General features: G+C 38.5%; 1 protein-coding gene and 1 long non-coding RNA gene across 32 annotated transcripts in view; one reads left to right on the top strand and one right to left on the bottom strand.

Moving 5' to 3' along the window:
* The window catches only part of LOC144295682 (uncharacterized), a 137,842-nt gene extending 124,358 nt beyond the window's left edge, over positions 1 to 13,484 (bottom strand). The window contains exon 1 of the long non-coding RNA XR_013362761.1: positions 13,245 to 13,484. This is a non-coding gene — a long non-coding RNA (uncharacterized LOC144295682). The remainder of the gene's footprint in view (positions 1 to 13,244) is intronic.
* The window catches only part of SERTM1 (serine rich and transmembrane domain containing 1), a 37,580-nt gene extending 21,014 nt beyond the window's left edge, over positions 1 to 16,566 (top strand). For 17 of the 31 annotated variants that reach the window (XM_077868035.1, XM_077868034.1, XM_077868044.1 and 14 more), the window contains one exon: positions 13,689 to 16,566. In XM_077868035.1, the coding sequence (XP_077724161.1) occupies positions 13,879 to 14,202 (324 nt within the window). In that variant the 5' untranslated portion in view covers positions 13,689 to 13,878 and the 3' untranslated portion in view covers positions 14,203 to 16,566. Of the gene's footprint in view, positions 1 to 8,962; positions 9,088 to 10,496; positions 10,636 to 12,050; positions 12,150 to 13,461; positions 13,498 to 13,688 lie in introns of those variants that run through there. The other 14 variants (XR_013362755.1, XR_013362750.1, XR_013362757.1 and 11 more) reach the window with 10 other exon arrangements.
* Positions 16,567 to 26,919: the final 10,353 nt, after the last annotated feature.

Here is a 26,919-nt window from a genome sequence, read left to right as displayed (position 1 = left end):
TAAAATGTGAGAAATGCTAGTGTAAAGAGATACAGAAATTATCACAAGGATACAGAAGAAAGATCCAGAATTTGTGTAGAGAAAGTAGGTGGGGATTTGTATTATGAGTGAATAACTAGATGAGACAGAGGAGGGAAAGTTTGAGTGAAGTCTTGAAGAATCAATCAGCAAACTGGGTTTTGGGTGGAATTAGCAAGAAAGACATGTGCAAATATAAGGATTAAGCATACATATTTTAAAAAATAAAACTATGAAAAATCAAGAATAGTTTGATTTACTTGGACCACCAATCTTAAGAACGATGGGAAAAAAATTGAGACTGGAAAGGCAGCACATGGCCAGATAAAAATGAACATATAATATAACACAGATAATATAGGAAAGGTCTTTTAGATTTCTTACTCAAGATGGTCACTATAAAAATTGTATGGGCAATAGACTCTTGCATATAAGATGATATTTTATCACCTTCCTATACATAGTTAACAAGTATTTGTTGAATAAATAAATGAATGCATTAAAAAATATAGTTTTTCTTAACCAAAGGCAATACCACTGTCCATTACTTGTATAATAGAACAGTACTGCTTGTTTTTTCCCATTAGGAGTAACGAGTTAGTCTTAATATCTTTACTATCTCTCACCTATTCCCGCTTGAAGTTGTGTATGTTAAGTGACAGCTGCTCAGGACTATCCTTATACAGTAGTGTACATCATGCCCTGGCTTTTAGGCAATATGTTTTGACTATACCAGTGGCTAATTCTCATCTCTTTAAACCTCACTCTTACATGAATTAAAGCTAATCAAAATGTCCTCTACAACCTTCTTTCTCACCAGTGCTATAAGGGGGTTTTAATATATCACATAGACAATTCATGCAACTCTCAATTATATTCAGAATTTGATTTCTTTATAGTCAGTTTCTTGAATATCCAGCATAACCTCTGCTGTCATAGTACAGTAAGATCTTAGTCAGTAGAAGATAGATTATGGCTTAAAACAACAAGTGCATTCAGTTTTTACACTAAGTATTAAAAAGGCCAGCAAGGAATGAAGGTGCTCACCCAGTTTACCTGGGACAGAAGCTGCCCCATACTTAATATACAGTTATTGCATCTCACACTTATATTTCTTACATTTTCTACACAGAATGACATGTCACTTTTCCCAAATTTCATCAGCCAAAACACAGGGGATGGAAACATACAATCTTACAACATGCCTGGAAGGAAGAAGAAACAGCAGAAACACACGAACAGCACGTATGGCCACAAGTCTTGAAATTATCTCTCATTTAACCTCAGGCTCCCCAGAGAGAAGAGATGTAATGAGCATGGAGCATCTGGAGACATAGGGATATAGATTTGAATTCCAGTCCTGCCTCTAAGTGGCTGGATGACTTTGGGGTAATCTTTTAAATTCTCTGATCCTTAATTTTCTCTTCTGTTAAAGAAAGGTGAAGGATAATAATAACTATCTTAAAGACCTGTGAAGATTAGAAAAAATACACATGCACCGTGTGTGCACATGAACACACATGTAAAATTAGTATATGCTTTTATTTAACAAATATTGGCCACTGTCGTTCATGTTGATATTACTGTTTTCCCAAACTATTGTGCTGGACATTCTCCTACATAATATCCTGGGTGTACCTTCTGCCTATGATGTTCTGAAGATGTTCCCATTCCACAATGATACAGGGACGTTTCTCTCACCTTCTTTCTTTCCCTCTACTTTCCACAACTTTTCTGGCAAGATTACCCCCTACATCCCAGCCCACACCATTGAAATAAAAGAGAACTAGATATAAGAGTAGTGAGTGACGTGTGAACATGTGTTTCTGACCAAAGCTATTCCGACAAGTGAATAAAAAACACAGAGCCTACCACCTTAAGGGTAAAGTACAGAGCTCCATTCTGATAAAGGACAAAGCCAGTTAAATCTCATTTAAAAGATACTCATGGTTTCCTTGAATAAAACCATATTTATTTATATTTTTAAAAGAATACATAACTATTTCAGTGATCTGTTTTCTTTAAGTAATTCCTAGTTGTTTTTTTTTTTCAATTTTACCTCCTTATATATATATTTTTTGAAGATTCTATTTATTTGAGAAGGAGGGAGAGAGAGTGCAGGGTTGGGGGTGGGCAGAGGGAGAGGGAAAGCAAGAATCTGAAGCTGACTCCCTGCTGAGTGCAAAGCCCAATGTGGGGCTCCATATCAGGACCCTGAAAACATGACCTGAGCTGAAATCAAAGTTGGATGATGCATAACTGACTGAGCCACTCAGGCGCCCCCACCTCCTTACATTTTTAAGTTTAACACATTTTGGGAGAATTTGAGCCTACACTTGTTTATTGCTTCCCTATTGTCTCTGACAGATTCTCGTCTTGAGTTATCTAAAATGACAACAAACTGCTGAGGACTTGATTTCCTCCCACACTTGATAGCCTGCCATATCATTTTGTTCCATGTTACGAGGAACATGTAGACATTTTCTTTGTTAGCCAGACGTTTGAGTTCACTGTACTGCCTGAGAGAGAAACAAAAAGAGAGAGCATTGAGACAAGCTCTGCTCTTTGGTTCACACCAAGAATTAGCAGGACCATGGGAAATCCCACATGGGAACATGCTCTCCTGATGAAGGACATAATGTCCTTTTCTGTCCCCTGCCCTCCCTGGTATACCTGGAAATCCTGGTAGATGAATAGTTTCAGAGCCATAAGAGAGGACTTTGTCTCCTTATAGGATTGGTGTTTTATATAACCTCTGTCTAAAATCTGACTCATCTAGTACTCATCATTTTAGGGTACCTAGCTATATTTGCAGTCATATGATTGATGATGACTGGCAAAAGCACCATTAATATCAGTATCCTCTATTTTTTTCATTTGTAGCTGCATTTTGCATGATGATTCAATTTCTAAATTGTTTATTGGCTCCTATTTCAAAAAACATAGATCCTGGACTATAAGAGGGTTCTTGTGGTCAGACTTAGCATCTTGCCACCCTGGAGGACTCACCAAAACAGGGTGATCAGGGAAGTGGCGGCTGGGTTAAGAGTTGTAAGGAGTAGGAGTTCTTTGATCTGTGGAACTTACTGTTTGAAGCCTGTTTGACATTTGCTGCCTAAAGAGTCTCCCACTTGTACTTAAGTTTCTTTGCTGCTATTGTTTCCTGCAGTCCCTGTGTAGAATCTGGGCCTCACTGACTACTGTGGGCTCCCACTGGGCTTCCCAGGAGTCCAACTCATTTGTCTTTGTTAGAAAACTACTCTTTCTTGCACCTGAGGGCATTATGCTAAGTAAAATAAGTCAGAGAAATACAAATACCATAGATGTCACTTATATGTGGAATCTTAACAAAACAAACCTAAAGTGAGACAGGGGGAACAGACTAGTAGTGGTTGCTGGAGGCCGGTGGTGGGGGGCTGGGTGAAATAGGTGAAGGTGTTCAAAAGGTACAAACTTCCAGTTGCATATTAAATAAGTCATGGGGATAAAGGGTACAGAATAGTGACTATAGTCAATAATACTGTATTATTTATTGGAAGTTGCTAAAAGAATAGATCTTAAAAGTTCTCATCACAAGAAAAAAAAACTATGTGAGGTGATAGATGTTAACTAGATTTAGTGTGGTGATCATTTTGCAACATACACAAATATCAAATCATTGTGGTGTGCACCTATGTAATACTGTGATTTATAATAAATATATATTTGGTCTTCCTCCCCATTTCTGGCACCCTAGAAATTTCCTACATGATGAATGCCACAAAGGTGTCTTTTGTTATGTTAATGAGGTGACTCTTGAACCACACCTAATGGTTGGGGGCTGGTTACTAAAGGAACCCACCCCTGTAATTAGAGGGTTGGAGCTTTCAGTTCAAGGGAAGGGAAGGAGAGAAGGGCAAGAGGTTGAATCAATCTCCAGTCATTGATGATTTAATCAAATGTGCCTATGTAAAAAAAACAAAAGGACAGAGTTCAGAGAGCTTCTGGGTAAGCTTAGAACATGGACATGCTGGGAGAATGGCATACTTAGCAGAGAAGCTCTATGCCCTTTCCCCATCGCTTGCCCTATGCATCTCCTCTGTCTGGTTATTCCTGAGTTATATCTTTTTATAATATACCGGTAACCTAATGAGTAAAATGTTTCTCTGAGTTCTGCGAGCTACCCTAGCAATTTAATTGAACCTGAGAGAGGGGCTTGGGAACCTCTGATTTATTGCCAGTCAGAAACACAGGTAACAACCTGGGCTTAGGATTGATGTCTGAAGTGTGTATGTTGTGTGGGAGGATCTTGTAGGATCGAACCCTTGACCTTATGGCATCTGATGCTATCTCTCAATAGATAGTATTAAAATTTAGTTGAATTGTAGGGCACTCAGCTAATGTTCCTAGAATTGCTTGTTGGTGTAGAGAATGGCTCCCAGTCCCACCTCACAAGTTGGAACTGGTATCAGAACCTATTTATTTAACCTGAAACTAATATAATGTTATATGTCAATTATATCTCAATTAAAAACAAAAAAAAAGGGAAAAGAAAACTATTCTCTTTTGACCCAGTATACCTCCAAAGTCCTTATCTTTGGGTGTTTACACTATAGGAGAGGTATCTGTGGCCGCTTCTGAAGATGACTTGATGATATAAGATGAACATAATTAGATTCCATGATTCTGGAGGTCCAGACTGAGTTTCAGACCAGTGGTTGATAGCAGCAGTGAAGTCATGAGTTAGGCTGGCTAGCGAGTCACCATTCCTGGTCTTTAGGCAGCATCTCCCACCACCATGGATCCAGTTTCCTGGGCATATTAAATTTCCTCTAACTCATCCTCTCATGCTTCACTTCTAGTACCCATGGCTAATTGGGCATAAGGAGCTCATGATAGCGGCAAATAATTGAGCTTTTCTAATGCAATTGGAAAGCTTCCTTTGAAGAACCAGGTTCTATCATTGTGTTTCTTTAGAAGCTTCTAACATTTTAGCTGATTTACTGCATATTATGCCAAGCATATTTTCTTTTCTTAGATTTATTTATGTGTTTATTTGAGAGAGAGTCTATGTGGGGGGTGGGCAGAGGAGAGGAAGAGAGTGCAGAGCCCAAAGCAGGACTCCATCTTATGACCCTGAGATCATGACCTGAGCCAAAACCAAAAATTAGACACTTAACTGAACCACCCCAGCACCCAAAGCATATTTTCTTAATATCTTCAGGGATAAGTCATTTTTTCCCCAACTCATATGCTGAGAAATTCCAAATCTATTGAAAAGTTGTAAAAATAGTAATAGACATTTATATATTCTTTTACTAGTTTAACCAATTGTTAACATTTTGACATATTTACTTCATCATCTTTCTGTATGTATATATAAATGTCTGTACTGTTTTTTTCTTTTGGCTGAAATAGCTGAGTGTTAGTTGCTGACATGACATTTATGGCCACAAAGTTTGACATGCATTTGCTAATAGTAACATTCTCCTATATCCAACTTAGAGAATTTAATTTTACATAATACAGTTATCTAATGTGCAGTCTATATTTAGATTTTCCCAGTTGTCCTAATAATGTCCTTTATAATGAAGCTGTTTTTTCTTTTAATTGGTCCAAGGATCTGGCACTGCATTAAGGGGCTAGATCTTGAAATCGGCCTTCTATTTCTTTTTCTTAGTATTCATTTGACTCCTAAATCATGTAATATGGCCAAAACTGGATGTATCCAAAACAGCCTGCCTAAGCTGCCAATTACTACTCATTCTTTCTAAAATATCCACTTTACTGTGGAAAGCATCATCATACTTTGACTGTCAGCCATTGAAGACTGAAAAAACAAGACAACTTATTTAGCAAAATTCCTACATATATTATGCTAAACACTGGGCTAATACCCAGAAGAGATGGGTAATTCACACACTATGTAATCAACTAAGGTTCTATTTGTAGTTATATTATGAGGGACAATGGTTCATTAATTCAAGTAAATGCTGTGCCTTGATTAAAAATGTCATCACATAGAAAACTTTGTGAGCTGCAGACTTAAAATGCAAGACCTAAAACATTTATATACATTTGTGATATTCCAATCTATTTTTAAGGAATAAACTATAAAGCACCTTAGCTGAAACAAATACATGACTGTAGTTGTCAATAAAGATAGACATGAATAGGGGCTTGCTTAATTAATTTGCTAATACTGAAGTTCTTTTCAGACAAACTATGTCATCACTATTTTTTTAAACTGTATTTGTGCATGTGATTTTATGAATAGAGGATGGCTATTAGTCTTTGACATATTCCTGTGTGCAAAAATAGAGAATTGGATACATCATATAATTTATATTCCTCTCTTCCCTCTACCTCAATTATCAAAATATTTTAAGTAGAGATGAAGCTTGGAGTTTAATTTATGGAATGAATGAAATATTTACTATATATCCATTCTTATAAATTGGAAGTTTATGAGATGAGAAGAAGTTACAAGAAAATGTATACAAAACAATGACAGGCATTTATAGAAACATGCAAACAGAAAGGTCCTCATTAAACACATTAGCTTGGATACCCATGGGAGATGGAAGGAACTGGAATGAGAAATCAAGATAAAGAGGAATCAGTGATGACAATGAGCTATGAAGTGAGGAATACATGTATTTAAAGAGGAAGGCAGCAGTAGAAATAAAAATATTGTTAGGGAGTAATATAATATCATGTTTTCCTCTGATTATTGTGAGGGGCATTATGGCCCATGGCTGCCCACTTCTGAGGAATCTGCTTAGATTTAGAGTGGACTTCATCAAATGGCTATTGAGAAACCAAATTTCCAAGCTCTACCCTGTTCTCTTAAAGCAGCTTTAGAGGAACCCAAAGTTCCCTGGAGCCTGAGAGAGTAGACTGGAGATACCTAGAGGTCTACAATGTGAAGGTTTAAAGAAAATTGTGACAATCACAAAATTACATTTATAAGAACAAACTCTTTCCCAGTGTCATACTGTATAAAGGGACTGTTATGAGCAATTTCTGATTAGACCAAAAATATATTGGATATAAATTATTTTAATTCTAAAGGGAGAATGAGAGACAGTGGAAAAGGGGAAAACACCATTCCATTCTTCTACCAGAGCATAGTTTAATGAGAATTTTTTTAAATGTATCTAGACTTACTAAAGTAAGTCAGATTTTTTTGGTATACTAATGCTCTGATTTAACCAATTCTAGCTGCTCCAAAACAAATGTTTTTCGTATTATATTTCTAAAATACTGGAAATGATCAGATCTGGGTGGAGGGAGAGAAATGACCTGAAAGCCCTTACTAAAAATACTTTAACATCTTGAAAGGCCAGTCTTCTTACCTTCTTTCTTCCCACTGATTCATTTTGACCTTGCCTATGATCTTCAAGTCATTATTCCTCTGGCTGTTTGCTTTTTCTTTAAATCAAGTGTTTAAACCAGTGACCTTTTCTCTCCTCCCTAAAAGAAACTTTCATTGTTTTGCTGCTGCTTAAACAGCTCCTGCTTCCTTCAGCCTTCAAGCTGCTACTTTTCTCATTTTGATTTAGACTAATAATGTTAGCCAAGAGGGGTCCAGTATCCCCAAAAGGTAGGACAGAGCCCTCCCTGGTCTTCTCTAAATGTCATAAAAGAATCATGAAAATGCTACCCCTAGACCGTGGCTTTGTATTTGACCTATGTTTTTAACAGGAAATTATCCATTTAAATTATCTTATTCTAAAGGAGTGTCATTCTTAAATAATCATTCTTACTAAGGCAGTGTTTTGGACATAAAATCTTCAAATGGAATATAAATATAACACCAATTTATTAAGAATAATACTTTGATTTTTCCAGGAAAGCAGTGATATATAAATGCAAGAGAGGTCTTATCTACAATTACATGTGAGGTTGTACAAGGAGGATGGTCAAATAGTCACGTTCATATCCCTTTTTGAAATACTTTCTTGTGTGTGTGTGGTTTTTTTTTTTAATTTTTTTATTTATTTATGATAGTCACACACGCACAGAGAAAGAGAGGCAGAGACATAGGCAGAGGGAGAAGCAGACTCCATGCACCGGAAGCCCGACGTGGGATTCGATCCCGGGTCTCCAGGATCGCACCCTGGGCCAAAGGCAGGCGCTAAACCGCTGTGCCACCCAGGGATCCCTTGTGTGTGTTTTTTTAACTTCACTCAGTACATCATTTTATCTATTAAGAAAGGTATATTCTGAATATATTGTAAATTGTACTTTATGTGGATAACTAATTTTTAAAGAAATTAGGACAAAAATAATTGATCTAGCTTTTTTTTTTTTTTTTTTTAGATTTATTTATTTATTCATAGAGATGCAGAGGGAGAGAGAGAGAGGCAGAGACACAGGCAGAGGGAGAAGCAGGCCCCATGCAGAGAGCCCGACGTGGGACTCGGTCCCGGGACTCCAGGATCACGCCCTGGGCTGCAGGCGGCGCTAAACCGCTGTGCCATCAGGGCTGTCCTGATCTAGCTTAAAAGTATTCTGAGTATATTTTTTTTGCTAAGGAAGTCTTTTACTGAGCCCAAAAGTAATCCAAATAGACAAAAGTCATCACCAGGGTAGAAAAATACAGGAGACTGGTCTGAATCCAAAGCAACTTAATGACCTATCCTAGAAATCAATTATTAAAATATTTTAAAATAAATTTTTATCTGATATGAAACTATTACTTTGTCATTTTTAAAAAGTTTTTACCAAAGTACTATGAAAAAACTCTCTGTTTTCTGATCATTCATTTGAACAGTGGGTAAAGAGAAATGTTAGTTTTAAATTTTTGTCTTACATTATCCAGTTTAGATCCATGAATTCCAGTGTATTATTCAGACTCTTCATCTACATTTCGTCTCATAAGATGGTACTCTGATTCAATATTTGATAAGAGAAAGACTCAGTTTATTTCCTTACTTAATTTTATTTTTTTATTGGATAGTTACATGGAACCAGAAACAGAATTCACATACAATTCTACCCTCCTAAAACAGTATACCAATAAGTAAGAACAGTTATCAGATATATGGATGGATGAATCATCTTTGAATAAGGATAGCACATAAGGTAATAAACTTTATTTGCATTATAGCGAGTCCAGTGGGTAAGTGTTTGCCATTGACTGCAAGTGACAATTTATATTTAGGAAAGAGTAGATGGGGAGTATGTATGTCAGCACCAACCTTCTCTCATCTAACATGACCTAAAAGGCCATCAACCAAAGAAAAAGCATTAAGAGAGAAGATAATTGTGCAAATGGGAGAGAATGGCTCTAGGTCTCATACAAAGCATACTATTTTCTAAGTAGAACTGAAAACAGCTTTGCTTCAACATGATAAGGTCGCTACTCGGTTTTGGAAATGGTAGTTTCTATGTGTTCTATAGAGAAAGAGATCCAGTATATCATTACATTATAATATCAAAGTTTGTATTTGTAGACAGAAACAGGCATTTTGCCATGTCATGTTAATACTTTATCAAATCTATCAAATCGTTACTAATGGTTTGAGAGGACTGCCTTTTGGAGAATGACATAGCAGGACTTGATAATGATAAAATTTTGATTCGACATCCTAACAGCCAGGGCACTCTTTATATCTGCAAAGCAACAAAGCATCTTATCCCAGTTTTCTACAACAAAAAACCTCTCAAATAGTTGTTACTCCCATAGACATGTATTTGAATAAAGTTCAGAAACTCAGAAATTGCAGTGCCAGATTTGAGGCTGACTGTAGGCTGAGTTCCATAGCCATTATTTTACAGAAGTCAAAGCCATGGCCTAGGCTTCGCCCTCCTGCTGGCCACCAGAGGTCTCTCACTGATTAATTGTGTGAGCAGACTCAGAGATTGGGGTCTGTTGGCTCTTTTTCTTTTTACCAGGCATGAAGGTACATGTCAGAGTGTACGTTTTTGTTCGTCTAAAACTTTATGATTCTCATAATCACTCCGTGGGAAGGAAAGCTTCCATCCTTCCAGAGGAGGCACAGAGGCATGCTGCTGAGTGTCATGGAACCAGAGACCCTCAGGTCTGTCTGTTATCTGCTGTCTCTCCATCTCCCCACCTCACTGGGCTCATAATGACATTACAGTTCCACTCTTCCTCACTTCCATCGGTGACTGACTGCCTTTTGCAGATTTCTTCCCAGCACAGATTTTTATTACAAGAGACAAAGGGAAAGAAGCTATGAACCAGAGCATTTACACAGATCTTCATTTATAATGTTATGATCCAGCTGTCTCATTTTCCTTTCTCCAAAGTCACATTCTGAGGATGGCTCAGAAAAGAAGCATCATAATGCCCATGTGGCTTTAGGTGCCACCAAAATGACAGTACGCTGGTGCTGCCCTGAGACAGGTCAAGGCTACACACTTAAGATGAAGTCTCTCTCTTCTTTTCTTTAAACCTGATCTGTTTGCGGAGAAACAGCCCAAGACGCATCATCTTGAAACATACTTGTTCGATTTCATTTTCACAGTGCCACCTTTGACCTCATTCACATGGTCACAAGTCCTGAACACATACAACTGGCTTCATCCTGAACATTATAGATAGACTATCAAAACATTCACCAGAGAGAAAAAGGATTTATCAATTTTGAAGACTTCAATAAGAGAGTAAGAATCAATGCCATCAAATTAAAATGATCTTTAACGGTGCATATGTTCTGTTGTTTCAGAGTAGAACAGTGAAATGAAATTTTTGTGTCTGTCATTTAAAATTACAAAGTATTCTGGAAATGATATTAAATCTGAAATACTGGGAGAACACTTAAAGGAGAATATATTTAATTGAGAAATGTCAAATAGTGACACAAGATTTCATTTGTTCATGTCCACCATTCTACCAAGAGCACTTGGAAGATGAGGTGCTTTCCCCAAATTCTTAAGTCTCATGTCCTATAAACTATTCCATAGATAGCTGAAGTTCACAGTGGGACTTTTGTCTGAAAGAAGGAGATCTTCAGGATATGAAATGTATTCTTGGAATATTTACATATAACAAAATGCCTTTGTTTTAACAAGTCATCTGGTAGCCAGTCATGAGCTCTGTCTCTAAATTGCTGATACGCTAGTGACGCTGTCTGCACCTCTGGCCCCACCCCCAGAAAATGATTTGGGTAGTGAGTCCAATTCCAGCTGAATCTGTGACCTGCACATGACAGAAATGTAAGGCTAGCAGAGACTTTGAAGGTTCCTTTAGCCTTTCTAGGCATTCAGAAGGAATTACCTGTCTGCTGGGACTTTACTTGGGATAGCCTTTTATAATTTCCTAAGGATGGTTATGGAATGTTCTCACAGCCTACCTCAGGACCTCTTGGCAAGGTAGGAAAGGTGAACGTTATTGCACAAATGGGAAAACTGAAAAGACTAAACTGTGAGCTCGCTCAGGGTAAGTGGCAGATAGGAACTAATGGCACAAGTCTTCATAATTTTCCTCTTTCCGTTGCAGTTGAGAAAACTAAGAACATAGTTAAAGCATGGAGTCTAGTCCCTCCTCTGTCACTGTCTAGCTGTGTACCCTGAGCAAATCATATCTTTGTGCCTCAGTTTCCTCATCCACAAAGTAAGAAGAATAATTCCTACTCTATCTGCTCTACCAAGGGTCTGTGAGAAACACAAAACGCATAGTCCCTTCACCTATGCTAGGAAGAGAGGATGTAAAATCCTTACAACTCAAATGATAGGAAAATTGAGACCAGATGGCATAAAGAATTGGGATAAGCAAAAGCCCAAAGTCCTGGCTTATTTTCTAATGAGATGTTTCTTTTGTCAAATCAATTAGCTTTTTGTCTCTCAGTTTCCTTCCTGAAGACTTGGGAGGTCTTTCCAGAACAAAGAATATTTCTTCCTATTCAGCCCATAAGGTTTCTATCCTAGTTTTCTTTCCTATACTTCATGTTGCCTCTGAAGCTCTATTTTCCCTAAAGATGAATGGCTAAGACATTTACATGCTATAAAAAGGCAAGGGATTGCCAAATCAGTGTGACACATTTGAGTCCCACTGTGATTCTCTCTCTTTTTTTTTAAAGGATCGTTAGGAGCTTGTAGCAGCCTAATGGAATTAAAATCACCAAGCAAAGCATAATGAGGAGTAGGAGTCAAATTATTTTAGGAACTACTAAGACACGGTATGTGGCCTACTCTGAGGAACTCACTAAGATCATTAGCCTGCATGGTATCACAGCCTTCTCAGAAGTGTCTCCTCCTTTCCGGAGATCATTAATGCTGCTCAGCTCTGGCCACAGCAGCCAATGTCAACCCCTCAAAGAATCAGTACTTAATTAGATCTGGAGAACAGAAGGGAAAGGCAAGCTTTCAAGACAAAGTGCAGGGTAGAGTTTAGGGAAAGGGAAAGCCAGGGGGGCAGAGTGGATCTTTTCATGTTAGCATTTCACTACCTCTGATACATGAAGATTTAAAAATTTACAACAAAAGGATCCAATGCCATAAAGAGCTAGGGAGAACATCTTTTCTGGACTTGAGTCATCTGCCCGGAGGGATCATCCTCCCTCAGGCTGTATTCCTCACCCCCAGGTGGACTTAAGTGGGCTGGAGGCCCAGGCAGAAACCGGCTGTGACTTTTCCAGTCATAGAGGAGAAGGTGTCTGAGACACATTGCACCCACAATGGAAGCCTGGGGAGTCATGTGGTATCCCACTCGCTACCTACCTGTCTGCTTTGCTTCTGGTGTTCCTCACAGGGACCGCATTAGGAGGGAGTATATGGTGAAGAGCATTCTTTGCCTCCTGGCCGAGAGAAAACTGTTCCTTCTCCACACCCATTAACACACACACACACACACACACACACACACACACCATAACTTTTCTTTGGGCCCAACTCTTTACAATTTACAAAGTGCTTCCATGCCTATTTTCTTGATCCCTGAAAAACATAGTGAGATTATGGGGCAAATGCTATACATTTTGCAGATGAGAAAAGTGAAACTCAGAAAATGTAGGCCATTTGCCCAACTCCCCAAAGGTAAGGGGGAATTCAGGCCTCAAACCTACATCTCTTGACAGGGAACCTTTTACTTTCTACCATTCAGAGGGAATCTGATCTTTTTTCTAAATTAATCTGAAGTTTTTTACTCAGTACTGAAGTATGCAGAACGTGCACAGGAAGAATGAAAAGAAATATGAAGAAATGACCCCTCATTTCAAAAGATGAATTTTTCTGAACAAATCAAATTATAAATGCTCAACAAAAAGCAAACTTACATTACATGCGTGGCGTGATTCTTCAAAGTGTGGTAGAGATAAATACTGGCTGGGAAGGTGCTCATGGGCTGGAGGTGTACAGAGTTAATTTTCTGGAGAAGGAAGGCTTGGCACTGACTTTTTGGGTCCTATTCTCAGAGTATCCACTTGGAGCATCTGTTGAAATCACAGCAGATGGAGCACATCAGAAATGTATTTTCCTTTTTATTTATTTTAGTTCCTTGGAGAATCCTGGCACCTAGGTACTGTGGAGGTAAAATAAAATAAAAATTCATTTTTATATCATCATTTGTAATATTATGACATAAACATTATCTGTTTCTGGAGAAGTAATTTCATTCTCTTCCCTTCTTGAAGTGAAAACTAGAAACGAGACTTAAATGTGATATTTTGTGAATAATGCACTCAGCTGTTCTTTTGTTGCTTATTTGTTTGTTTTCACAGTGACAAAGGACACCTGATCCCCTGCTGCCTTTGTTGGAAAACGAAGAAGTTTTGTTGTGCTGATTTAACTGCCTGCAATCTTTGCTGATGCGATCATAAAAAAAAAAAAAAAATGCTGATTCTGTCCTTTTTAACCCCTGTGTGAAACTGACTTTTAACATACTTGTGCATTCTTTGATCCTCCATAAAGATGTCTGAACCTGACTCTTCATCTGTATTTTCGGGTAACGTGGAGAATGGAACTTTCCTTGAGCTATTTCCCACATCCCTCTCCACATCAGTGGACCCTTCCTCAGGCCACCTGTCAAATGTCTACATCTATGTGTCCATATTCCTCAGCCTTTTAGCATTTCTGCTTCTGCTTTTAATCATTGCCCTCCAGAGGCTCAAAAATATCATCTCCTCCAGCTCCTCCTACCCGGAGTATCCAAGCGATGCTGGAAGTTCTTTCACCAACTTGGAAGTCTGTAGTATTTCCTCTCAAAGGTCCACTTTCTCAAACCTTTCCTCATGAAGATGATGGAAGGATTCCTGAATGCTGCAGCAGCCTAGGTTTTCCCTTGCAGGAAGTGTCATATCAAGCAGTTGCTTCATGAAAGAAATAACCCCTTTCTTTTCCAACCAATTAGAGCTATTTCTTCTCCTCCACCCCTCATTTCTTGTTCCATTCATGATGCTTTTCATTTGTGAATGTAGGAGTTGATGCGGACTCAGAGATATGTGTGCAAACCTCAAGGGGCAGAATTTCACACAAACCACTTGACAAGTCGGAGTGGACCTCTTCAAGGTGGATATCAGTTCATTTCACTCTGCTGGACGCTTGAGGTAGAACTCAACTGAGGCAGCCTCACAGTGGGTGCTGAATATGGACTCTTGTGCTTCATTTCTCTTACAAAACCGTGACACCAACCAAGCTAGCAGAAACTGGCAAAATTAAGTCTGATCTCCTTAGAAGATAGTCTCCATATTTAAAAGATAAAGTGGAAACACCAAATTAAAAAAAAGAAAAAGGAGTCAATTTAGATTTAATATATAATATTCCTAAAACCGGAGGCAAAATATGCTAAATGTTTTATTTTCAATATAAAAAATGAAAATCACATTTATTGATGAATTAAGTCATGGAAAAGTTTTGGAAGAGTTTAACTTTTAATAGCAAGGCAAATATGCGTTATGATGCAGTCTGTGATGTATTTTTGCCTCTTGAGGTTTTTTTTCCTACTTATGTTATAGTCATAATACCCCTACAGTTGTATAATTCTTTGTGATAATTGCTGTTACGAAGAGAAACACCCTAAGAGACACCAAGGAGTTTTATATCTATACTTTCCATTAGTGGAAATTAAGCATAAGGAAAATATTCACTTAGTTCTGTTTTCTGCAGTAATAACTCCTAGCAGTCATGTAAGCATGTTCCTTTATTCAGTTTCATAGTTTTTATAATTTTAGTGCAGAATTCTGTTAAGGCTCCCAGATGTCAGATGCTTGTTCACTCATTAGGTTGCAAAACTTAATTGACTAAATTACTAATATACATGTTATTATATACTCCACGAATGTTACATGTCTCTGATAATTAGTTGTTCTATGTCAACATAAGACTTTGCATTAGAATTCTAGGATGTATGTTTTTATTAAAAATCATAGACAGTCAAGTTATATCACTGCTGGGAGCTTAGTGATCCTGGGAGCCACCATACTGTGGTTGCCCATGCCCTGAGCTTGGGGGCTTTGTCCATGAAATGAAGCATATATGTGAGCACAGACTTGGAATATGGAAGAAATCAAGTTTCCCCTAAAAACAAAACAAAGCAAATAAACTACAGCTTCTTCAGAGTAAGAATTTTAATTTAATTTTAAAAATAAATGGCCCACAGCATAAACACTGAACTTCGTCAGCCTACAGAGCCCACTGCATCACTATGCCCTGTTTTCCCATGGCAACTGGATCATTCTTGTTCAAAACATTTTCTAATCTTAAGTAGTGGAGCTTCAGTAAACCCTGTGGATTGACTGTGCAGGTGATACTCTCTAGTAACTCAAACAGAATAAAGAATTCAACATTTTTACAAGGTATATCTTTGTCAGGCTAACATGCTAAGAGAGATGAGGACTGGTAATGAGGATCCAAAGGTTTCTTTTTCTTAATCCAGAAGCTTCACTTAAATCAGACCACTTATATCAAAAATGTCCCCAGACACTGTAAGACCTGCACAGAGTTGCTGCCCTAAAACGTGTAGTTAGTGAAAAATTTGCCTTTGCTGCCATTTAAAGTATGGCAGTACGTTGCAGTGTTATGTAGTATAAATGCTGGACTAGAAGAACTCCACTATTTTAGATCATTATCAGCAGTGTCTCAATATGTGTGTGTGTGTGTGTATGTATGTGTATGTACTAATGTATATATATTTTTCACACACTCCCAATTAAAAGTTGTGTGAAAGCTACAGAATTACAGAGGCATCTGTGTTATCACTTTTGCTTTTTGATTAATAATTTTGCGCTATTTTGGTTATTAAGGAAGAAAGGATATGGATACAGTGATTTAAAAAATAATAATAAAGGAACAAGTTTGCCACACAATAGGACAATCTGAGTATGATGTGTTCTAAGGGGTAACTTTATACTCTTTCCTTCTGAAAGTAAAACTGCTTTTTAAAAACTGCAGGCATACCCCTGCCTGCCCCCCACTGCCGCAATGGTTCTTGCTCTCCAGGTTAAGCAATGTAATTAGAAACAACATTCATGAATAAAAATTAGGACTTGTCAGGTTGACCAAGATAAAAGATTGTACAGTTTGAGATGAATTTATGTTGTCTAAGAAGTTCAGAAAGGTTGGAAGACTGGTTTATAAATAAAGAAGTAGAGTCCGTTGAAATTCTGGTTCTTCTCTTACTGTGTTCAGTGAGGTGGTCTACAATCTGCTCTCCTAAGGAGGTTTTTCTGTCATTCTCTCTGAAGAGAGAATCCTCTCTGAAGCAGGGTCACTAATGAGTGACCCCAATGTCAGCTTCCCTCTGCCCCTGCAAGAGTGCCCTAGCCTTGGAGCACTGAGTCCCATACTTCCCTGATCAGAGGATTCACTTGGATGCTTGGAAAATATCCTGGTTCCCAGGCCACAGCCCAGACCTCCTGAGTGGAGCTGGAGAACTAATAGTTGTAACAAGGACCTCAGGTGATGCTTATGATCAGTGTGACACATGGTGGCAAAGGAAGGGTCACATATATTGCTCTAGGGTATTTGTGGAGACAGGTCTTACCTCTCGTCCACTGCCTAAGCAATTGCTGTTTCTCCAAGCTAAGTTCCCCTTCCGTGCGCAGCTCACAGCATCTCCCACCCCAATCTTACTCACTTTCCTGTAAGACTGAATTCCAGCCCACCCCCCCTCAGTGGAAAACTGCCGCAATCATACTCGGCTCAGTATAAGAGGGACATGAGGAAAGTTACCTCCCTTCTTTCTCACAACACCACTTTCATGAGACCATGCACATATAACAGATGACGTTAGAGGACTAGGGGCAAACTGATGGGATTTATAAAATCAGAGAAGACATTTTATACTGTATTAGTATACCAGATTGTTCTCACAATCCAAAGGCAACAGTAGCACATCTAAAAAATGAATCATTCTTGGGCTGCCTGGGTGGCTCAGTCGGTTAAGCCTCCAACTTTTGGTTTCAGGTCATGATCTCAAGATCATGAAAAGGAGCCCTGTGTTGGGCTTCAAGCTCAGCATGAAATCTGCTTGGGATTCTTTCCCCTCTTTCCCCTCTGCCCTCCCCCTGCTCACACAGGTATGTGCACACAGTCTCTCTCTAAAATAAATGCACAAATAAAATCTTTAAAAAAAAGAAAGAAAGAGAAAGAAAGAAAGAAAGAAAGAAAGAAAGAAAGAAAGAAAGAAAGAAAGAAAGAAAGAAAGAAGAAAGAAAGAAACATTCTCAGGGAGAAATGCCAGCTTCTAGAATTGGCTCTGCCTGAGGTCTGCCTTTCCCTGTTGGAGAGGCTGCCACTTCAAGTCAATGCCAGGTCTCACTTTGCTTTGGAAAGTCCACCAGGATCCATCCCAGGTGGTATAACACAGAGAACCAAGCCTTTAGTACCACATTTCCCAGAGCCTGCATTACTCAGGGTAGAATGCTCCAAGGGTGTGTGTGTGGAGGGGGTGAGTGTGGGTGGGTGTTGGAGGGAAGGCTGTGGGGGAGGAGTTCAAGGGAAGCTCCAAGTCTCCCAGGACTTGGAATCTCTCCATCTGTGAGAGAATAACTGTGCTTCTCTTTCTTCTGGTTATCCAGTGGGCAGCTCTTAAATCCCACATGTGTCTGTGTGCATGTACATAGACTCAAACACAGAGAAACTCACGCACATACACTTTCTTCCATACACATACAGCACTCCCATGAACAAACAAGAGTTCTCGAGGTTTAAAGACCATACCTCAATTTTCAGAGTCCATTTACCTCAATTTCACCCTGCCTTTAATGGCAAGCAGAGTACAGTAGTTCCTATGCTCATCCTTCTACTTTAAAACTGTGCCTATATGTCCACCTTTTCAAAGGAATAATCACTCCTTTTTTGTTGCAACAGAGCTCACTGACCCCCCTAGTCACATATGACTATATAAAGACTTCCTTAAAGCATTGCAAGCACTGTCTGCTTTTCTTTATCTCAGAAAAGATCCATTTTGAAGTAGGGTCTTTGCCATGCTGAACACTGTAAGGAGACATAAGTCCCTTGGCACTGGACATAGCAAGCAGATATGGTACGTGCCCTCAAGCTAGCTTACAATCTAGTGAAAAAGACACAAAACAAATGAATAAACAAGATGCATAATTACAGTTAGCATTAGGAAGAGAATAAAATGGTGAAATGATAGACAACAAGGGAAAGTTATTTAAGATAGGGTGGTACGGGAGGACCTTTTTGATGAGATCATACATATTGAAGTATGTTGGGAAGAATATTCTCCCAAAAGAAGTAGAATGTACAAAGGCCCTATGGCAGGAAATGTCTCAGCTTATGGGAATAGAGAAGTCACAGTGCTGTGGTGCAGAGAAGGGAGTTAGAGGTGCACCAGGATGGAACATGTAAGGCTTGGTAGGTTATAGTAAGAGTTTGGGATTTATTCTGAGTGCAGTGGGAATCCACAGAAGGATTTTAAGCAGAGCCATTAAATAATTGAATTTATGTTTAAGAAATATTACTCTAGCTGTTTTGTGGAAAATATGCTAGAGATAGACAAAAAGCCCTATTCAGATCCAACCTGGATGGGGTATGGGAGTGGGTGGAGACTTATTCTCCCTGCTACAAATATCATATCTGCTCATCTTCTAGCCATGGAAACGGTCTTAGCTTAGAATTAGTGTTAGCACACAACTCTCTTCCCTTCCTCCTCCACCACACATTCACCTCCCTTCCTCCTTTCCTCTATCTCTCTCTTATACACACACACACACACACACACACACACACACACACACGCACCTCTCCCAGTCCCTTCCTCTCCTCCCTTTACTTGTCCCCATTTGGCCCTTGCTATACTCTCTGAATCATTTTTAGTCCATGATAACTCTTATTCCAGTATTTTCAACATCATGTGTGACTAATGTTCCAATAAAACTCTAATACTTGAGTAAAGTTGAAGCATTAAAGCATTTAAAATTTTACTCCTTTAAAAAATCCATTCCCGAGAAAGCTATCATTCTTTATGCACTATATGGCTTATCCCTTATGATTCTAGCCTCTTGTGAATAGGTGACATTTTTGAATAGTTCCTCAACTACCTGCCTGCCTTATTTAACTAACTCTACATGCCACAGAACACAGGGTACGGATTCAGAGCTTTGTTCAAATCCCTAAGCCCTAAATATTACCTCTGTGACCATCGGCAACTTCTCTGAGCCTCCAGATCTTAGTAACCTAAAGAGATTAGTTATTTCCTTATAAGTTGTGAGGATTAAGTAGAAATTGTATGTAAGCTGACGCTATATTGCTCATTATGTAGTGAGTAAATACTGTCTATGCAAACATCAAGCAAACATAATTTAGAACTTTTGGCACCTGAAGGTTCAAATCCCCCCACCCCTTTTTTTTTCTGCTTACCATCTACTTTCCTAGCCTTCATGAATTTAATCTCTTTTCTATTCTTCTTTATTCAACCTCTACTATTCTGCTTTCATTTACTCCCTATATGAGTCTCTCCCCACAACCTCAGTGAAGACCCATGAAGGGAAGAACTCAACAGCAGTATTTACTTATTTCAGCCTATCCCCTTCCCAAGGACTGTGCATGTTAGGGACAGAGTAATGTGTCATAATGCAAGCAATAATGGTAGAGAGATCAAGAACCAAAACTGCTGGTGAGCACCATTTGATTTATGAAGCATAATAAATATGCTGGAGGGATTTGTGGTTACAGTCCAATGAATGATCTAGGAAAGTCAGATTGAGATGAGTCAAGCAACATGGACACCTCTATCTATTTGCCCAAATCATCCAGCGTTGGCCTAATTGACCAGCACCTCTGAACTCCCAGTATGAGCTGTTTGGCTGCACAGAATATTGTTGATTTCCAGACTGTCCTTATTTCCTTATATTTAGAGTAGTCTTCGTACTAATTATCCCTTGCATTCAAGAATATAAACTTATTAAAGCATTTTTGCACATTGCTACCTATGGATTACTACTTTTCACAAAAGTAGCTTCTAGTTTCTTTTGACCATAAAATTCACTCAACCCCAGAGCTGTAGTAACCCTGATAATTCAGAAGATAATTCAAGATGTCCCGGGGACCCAGACATATAACATTATAAACATAATTTTTTAAAAAAGATTTTATTTATTTATTCATGAGACACACACACACAGAGGCAAAGACATAGGCAGAGGGAAAAGTAGGTTCCCTGTGAAGAGCCTGATGTGGGGGGGTCTCGATCCCAGGACCCCAGGATCACAACCTAAGCCAAAGGCAGACGCTCAACCACTGAGCCAACCATGTGCCCCTAAACATTATTTTTGTGGTCTACATGCATAAATACCAGTCCAGAGGGAATACTGGTTAATAAAATGCCAGATTTGAGACGCCTGGGTGGCTCAGCGGTTGGGCTTCTGCTTTTGGCTCAGGGTGTGATCCTGGAATGCCTGGATCTAGGCTTCCTGCAGAGAGCCTGCTTCTCCCTCTGCCTGTGTCTCTGCCTCTCTCTGTGTGTCTCTCATGAATAAATAAATAAAATCTTTTTAAAAAATAAAATGCCAGATTCATTTACTATAATATCAGTTGTAATAAAATTAAAAATATCTAAACATGTTTACCACTAGTAATAAAAGTAAACTGGTTTAGTTCAAGGCCATTATTCAAGCAGGAATAATACATAGTATTAATAGCCAACACTTACAGAGTCAAAATCTTTTAAGAGTTTTATGTGTTCACTCATAACACTCTATGAGGTAGGTATCATTCTTATTCCCATTTTACAGATGAGGAAACTAAGGAAATCACAAAAGTAGTAAGTGGCAGAATCAGAGCTTCAACTAAAAAGAAATTGGGCTTTAAGTTCTACAATTTCATTATTATGCTTTACTCCTCTCTTCCTTTCATTCAGAAATAGCCATTTTTAATATAAATATTTGGGAAAATGTTTACTCACAAAGGCAGGTTGAGGAAGAAATAACTAAACATTTAAAGTTTATAGTACGCCCCAGACCAGTATGAACACGTGGTCAATGAAAATGGAGAAAAGAGCACCAGGTGTTGTTCTCCTACCTAACTATGGACCTAGGTTCCACATGGCCCCCTTTGTCATTGACGTGCTTGAGGCTGAACCTGTGCATACTAAGAAAGAGCCCTGCTTCTGGAGTGTGAACACACATCTCAGACCCATGGACAGCCTGGGAGCATGGGGACAAACATGCAAGAGCCACAGGGTACCCCTTCTTGCAGCAGATTCATTTCTGATGAAAAGAAGGTGTCCATTCATTTAGCAAATATTTCTTGACCACCTATATACCAGTCATTGTTTTTTGTTCTTGGGATCCAAAAGTAAACAAAACACAAAAATCCTTCAAGAAATTTACATTTTAATGAAGGACAGACAATAATAAGATAAACAAGTAAAATATATAGTAGGTTTGATAATTTAAGTGAATAGGAGAAAAAATAAAGTAGGAAAAGGAGATAGAAAGAATTAAATGTGATTGAAAGTTTAGACAGGAGTAGAAAGTGAGACTTTTCTGAGGAGATGCTATTTGAGTTACAAAGAAGTCCATCTTCCTCCAAATTAAATTTTAAATTATTATCTAAAGGATGATCATCTGAAGATTACAGAGTAAAAATGGTTATTGAACCTCTATAATTTCAATCACTCAGATTCAGCCAACAAATCTATAAACCAAGACAAAGCTTTCACAGATTTATGTGGGAGGAAAAGAGAACAGGAAAAAAAAAAAGATTCCTTACGCAGCGAATTGACTTCTTGCTCTGTCTTCCATCTACTGATGTGATCTACATGCTCTCCTTACTCACACAAAGGATATATGTATGAAAACAACTGGTTGGCAACTTAAAAATAATATTAACCACTTGCTTTTGCTATCCAATTCCAAATGTTTTGGTGGTTGTTTTCACTTAATAGAAATGAATGCATGGTGTCATGCCAACCCAGACTCAGCTGAATGACTACAAGTGAAGACAAACTGCTATTAGAACTTAGTAGTTGTAAAAAAAAAAAAAAAAAAAAAAAAAGGAACTTAGTAGTTGTAAAACTAGCTCTAAAGGAAGTAAGGTTCAGCAGACACACAAACAAGGAAGTCTGTTCCCAAGTGGAGGATGCTTGAGTCAGCTGTTTGCTACATGGATGGGTGCTGAAGAAAGTATTCCAGTAGCAACACCGAGTCCAAAGACATGGAGGTCTGAGTGGGCTTACTTAGCATGTTTGGGAATTGTATAGTGTTCCACGTCATTAGCACATAACACACAGGCAGGAAAGCAGACCATCACAGGACCACCTTTCAAAGTGTCTCAGCCTTCTACTCCTGGTATGACACCTTAATTCTTGGTGTCCTGGTCTCTGAACAGCACCTTAGAGGCTGTAGCTAGATACCCTCCAGGGCACTTTTACTGGGTAGAGAGAAGGAACCTGAAATACAAGATCAAGAGCAAAGAGTTTATGTGAAGAGGTCACTCCTTTCCATCTTACCCCCATACACCTCCATTTCTGAGGATCTGAGGGTAAGCCTCCTGCTGATGACCCTGGGATGACAAAATTGCTAGTTATGGCACTTCCAAGGACTGGTGGGAGACAGTTTCAGACAGCCAGGGCTTAAATCTAATGCCATATTAGGTTCAGGCATTATCTTATAGCTGGGGATTGCTGCTGAGCACTCATAAGCAGGAGAATGACATGATCATCTGCTTCACACATTTATTTTAGAGTTGGAATAATAATACATTTGAAAGTGCTTTGCAAACCTTAAAGTCTTACTTTTTTCCCCCAGTTCTTGGCACATAAGATGGCTTAGTAACATTTGTAGAATGAATGAGGGAGTGAAAGACCAACCACGCAGAAAACAAATTCACTCTACTCCCAAAAGAAGACCAGCTTTAGGGCCCTTAAACCTGTGAGGAAAACTGATCCACAATGATTTCATAGGCACCATCTACAAATTTGATAGAAACTACTTGAATTGGAGGGTTTCTAAGGATCGTTCCAATGTTCTATTTCATCATGGAAATTATAACAAATATTCTCTTGCTTAGAAAAGTGAGCGGAAAGAAGTCAAACTGGAAGATAGGTAACCATGGCTTGGATCACTGAGTTTTTGAATTGAGAAGTAGTTTGATAAAGTAGGGCATACCATATGTCATGAAAATGTTCATGAGGACACAAGGAAAGTAGGAATAAGCCAAAGAACCCAACAAATTGTAGAATGGGAAAAAGGATCCTATTCAGTTCAATAAACCTGGCATTTATGAGACTTAAAATTTTTCTGTCTGTACTATTGATGCTCTCAATCAGCCCTTCCATATAAATATCAAAGTATTTCAAGCTTATTTGTACTCTTTGCTTCAGTGACCGTGCAGACAGTTTATCCTATACCCCTTACAGAGCTGAATGAAATCCACAGTTCTGCCTGAATTCCTTTTCCCTTTTAGAAATTTTGCTGCCTCCTGGTTTGGGTTCCTTCCAACTTATGAGAATAATGTGTTCCACCACATGATCTCCCCCCTCCTTCGGACGCTATCCTTCATTAATTGCAAAGTTTCCTCTTCTCCATGGATTCCACTGACTTCTTCAACTTTTCCCAGGGACAAAAAGCCATCTCACTTAGAGACTTGTCTACCTTGTGCTCAGAATCAGCAACATCTGTGAGCTTGTTCTCCTGTACTTGGACTACTCACAACTGTCCTGACTTGTAATCCCAGCAGAACTAAAGTTCAAGGGGACATTTATGTTCCAATCTTCCAAAAGCTTCTCCATACAATTTGATTTATGATTACAATGCCATGAGAAAGCATTGATGGAAGAAATTGATTTATGAAATCAGTATGCAGGATCCAATCATTTGTGACAGAGCTCACTACCTCATGATAAAAAACATTTAGAATGATTAGATTTGCTTTGGTGATGGAATGGCTTTTTCTTACTCTCAGTACTACTTCTATTCTAAAATATAGCTAAAATATCTTAATAACACTCTCTGTTCCCACATTTATGCCACTTTCAGTATATCAGATTTGACACAACAGTTTAGCCAAAGAATCTCATCATATATGAAGAGCAGTGTTTTTAAAAGTGCTCATTTCCTTATAATACACTGTTATTCTCTGGATGGGACTCCCTTGTCCTAAATTAACTCAGGAGGGAGAGAGCAAGTAGGAAAAATGATAAGACCTTGGGAGCATCACTCAGGAATTAGGAGGAGACCAAGGTTGCCAGGAACAGTCAGAGCAGTTGTGGAGGGAAATTATCCAGTCAATAAAGGCTGGTCTTTAAGAAGGTCCTTGAGTGAGTCAATGCAAATTGTCCAAGGCAGCAATTGGGATCCCAGCTCTCACTCTTTTTCCTCCTATCATCTAGATTTTCTGAAAGAGTTGCTTCCACTTCTTGGCTTCGTTCACTCCTTTTTTACCACAGTCTGGGTTTTGCATTCACATACACCTTTGACTGAAATTGTAGTGCTGACAGTCACCAACTTTTTTGTTATTAAGTCCAGTAGACAAGTCTCTGTTGCTCCATTGTCTGAACTCCCTGCAGCATGTGACACACTGAGATGGGAGGTTGAACATCCCCACCTCAAATCTCTCTCTTCTCCTTGCATGATAACCCCATATTCCCCAGGCAGTCCTCTGGTCACTGAGTTCCAATACCTTTCTCTGCATTTTTTTTCCTTGACTCTTAAATTATTAGTGTCCCCCAGATATTTGCCATTGATCTTTTTTTTTCTTTTCATTCTACATAATTATACCCACTCCCATGGAATTCATTTCCATTTTCCTGCTGATGACTCTCAGCCAACCTATAATTCAACTACCTCCTGACCTAAAGTCAGCAACCTAAAACTAAATTCTTCATCTTCCTGACAATGCCCCCCAATCTGTTCCCTCTTATATCTACCATGCTGACTCTTCCTATTGCCTCAGTGGCCCTTAGTCACAAAATCCTGACCATCAGACCTACTAAGATCTAGAAGTCAGTCACTTCTCCCTTAATCCCACTGTTCTCTTTCAAGCTACTTTTCTCCATTGGGTCTTCAGCTTCCACTCTCATTTCCCTCCCATCCATTCTACAGTCTGCAGCCAAAGTAATCTTAAGAAAATGCAAATCTAATCCATCATTTACCATTCTTAAGTGACTTTCCATTAAACTCAGAATAAAGATAAATTTTTTTCTACTGATTATAAGGCCTTCAGGCATGCCCTTCATTCCTTATCTCTTACTATCCCAGCCTTTTCTCTGGGTCCTCCCACTCAGTCCTGCCCACATGTTCCTCCCACTTCAATATGGAAGGAAGGAAAGACTTGCAATCTCAATTTATCAATCTCTCTGTTTTTTATTTTTATTTTTTTTTTCTTTTCTGCCTCTTCCTCAGATCTTTGCACATGCAGCTTCTTTTGTCTGGAAACACCAATTCCTCTCCCTATCCCTAATGTCGGTGAGATATATATATATATATATATATATATATATATATATATAATCACTGTGTTGGTTCGTGTGTCTCCCCTCCTTGTAGGCAAAGCTGCAGGTTATTATCAAACCCTGAGGCTGGCACATAAGATACTCTCAATCAAGAGTCCACAAATAAACAAGTAATAATCTAATAAAAACAGAAAAATTTTCCTCATGCAATTAATACTTCAATATTGAATTCATTTAGAGTAACCAAATAAAATTTACCTTTACATGTTTGTTTGTTTTTATAAACTACACAATAACTCATAAGACAAGTGAAAACAAAACAAAACAAAATCTAAGTTTAAATGGCTTTTCCAAGTCATTTAACTGCAAAAAGCTCAGGGTAGTCCTTTTCAGTTTTTGCACTTCTGACCTGTAAGCTGCCCAAGGCTTTGGACCTATTCCTTTTAGCTTCTTTTGAGGCTATAAGCTCCATTCCATGCCCTTGCTATTGACTGTATGTGCCCCCAACTATCACTAATTCTCTACTGGACCTACTTTCTCTTTGTCAAAGGAAGCTCTGTAACTCACCAGCTTACAGCCTGCCTTCTTAAACAAGTAGATCTTTTTGCTCAAAGCGGATGAACACAAATAACCACTACATACCATACAACAATTAAATTAGGAAAACACTAAATAGATGTCTGCGTAATCAGATAAAATCTGCTTATAAGCTGGAGGTATCTAGGATCATTATTTTTTTCTCAGTGCAAGGTCACAATCCAGCCACACTTGTCCCTATTGTCATAATGAATGCTAAAATACAACAAATAATTCTTCATAAAGAAAGTATGCTCTTAAAAAAAAAAAAGAAAGTATGCTCTTAGTCCTCAGTGCTCTGATTTTTCCTCCCACAGGAAAATGATATTTTACCAAAAATAATTTATACCTTGGCATCCGAAGTAATGCAAATTGATGAAAATATAAGACTTCATTAAAATTAAGGATATGAAATCCTTTGGCTCACACAATGTGCAGATTGAGAATTCTGGTGAATGTTAGAAATGTGGGCTGCGCATTGTGTTCTGAATACACTAGTAGAGGTTACATAGGTGGTC

This window comes from Canis aureus, chromosome 24 (assembly GCF_053574225.1).
Source record: "Canis aureus isolate CA01 chromosome 24, VMU_Caureus_v.1.0, whole genome shotgun sequence".
NCBI lineage: Eukaryota > Metazoa > Chordata > Mammalia > Carnivora > Canidae > Canis > Canis aureus.
This window is presented reverse-complemented; position numbering and strand designations above follow the sequence as displayed.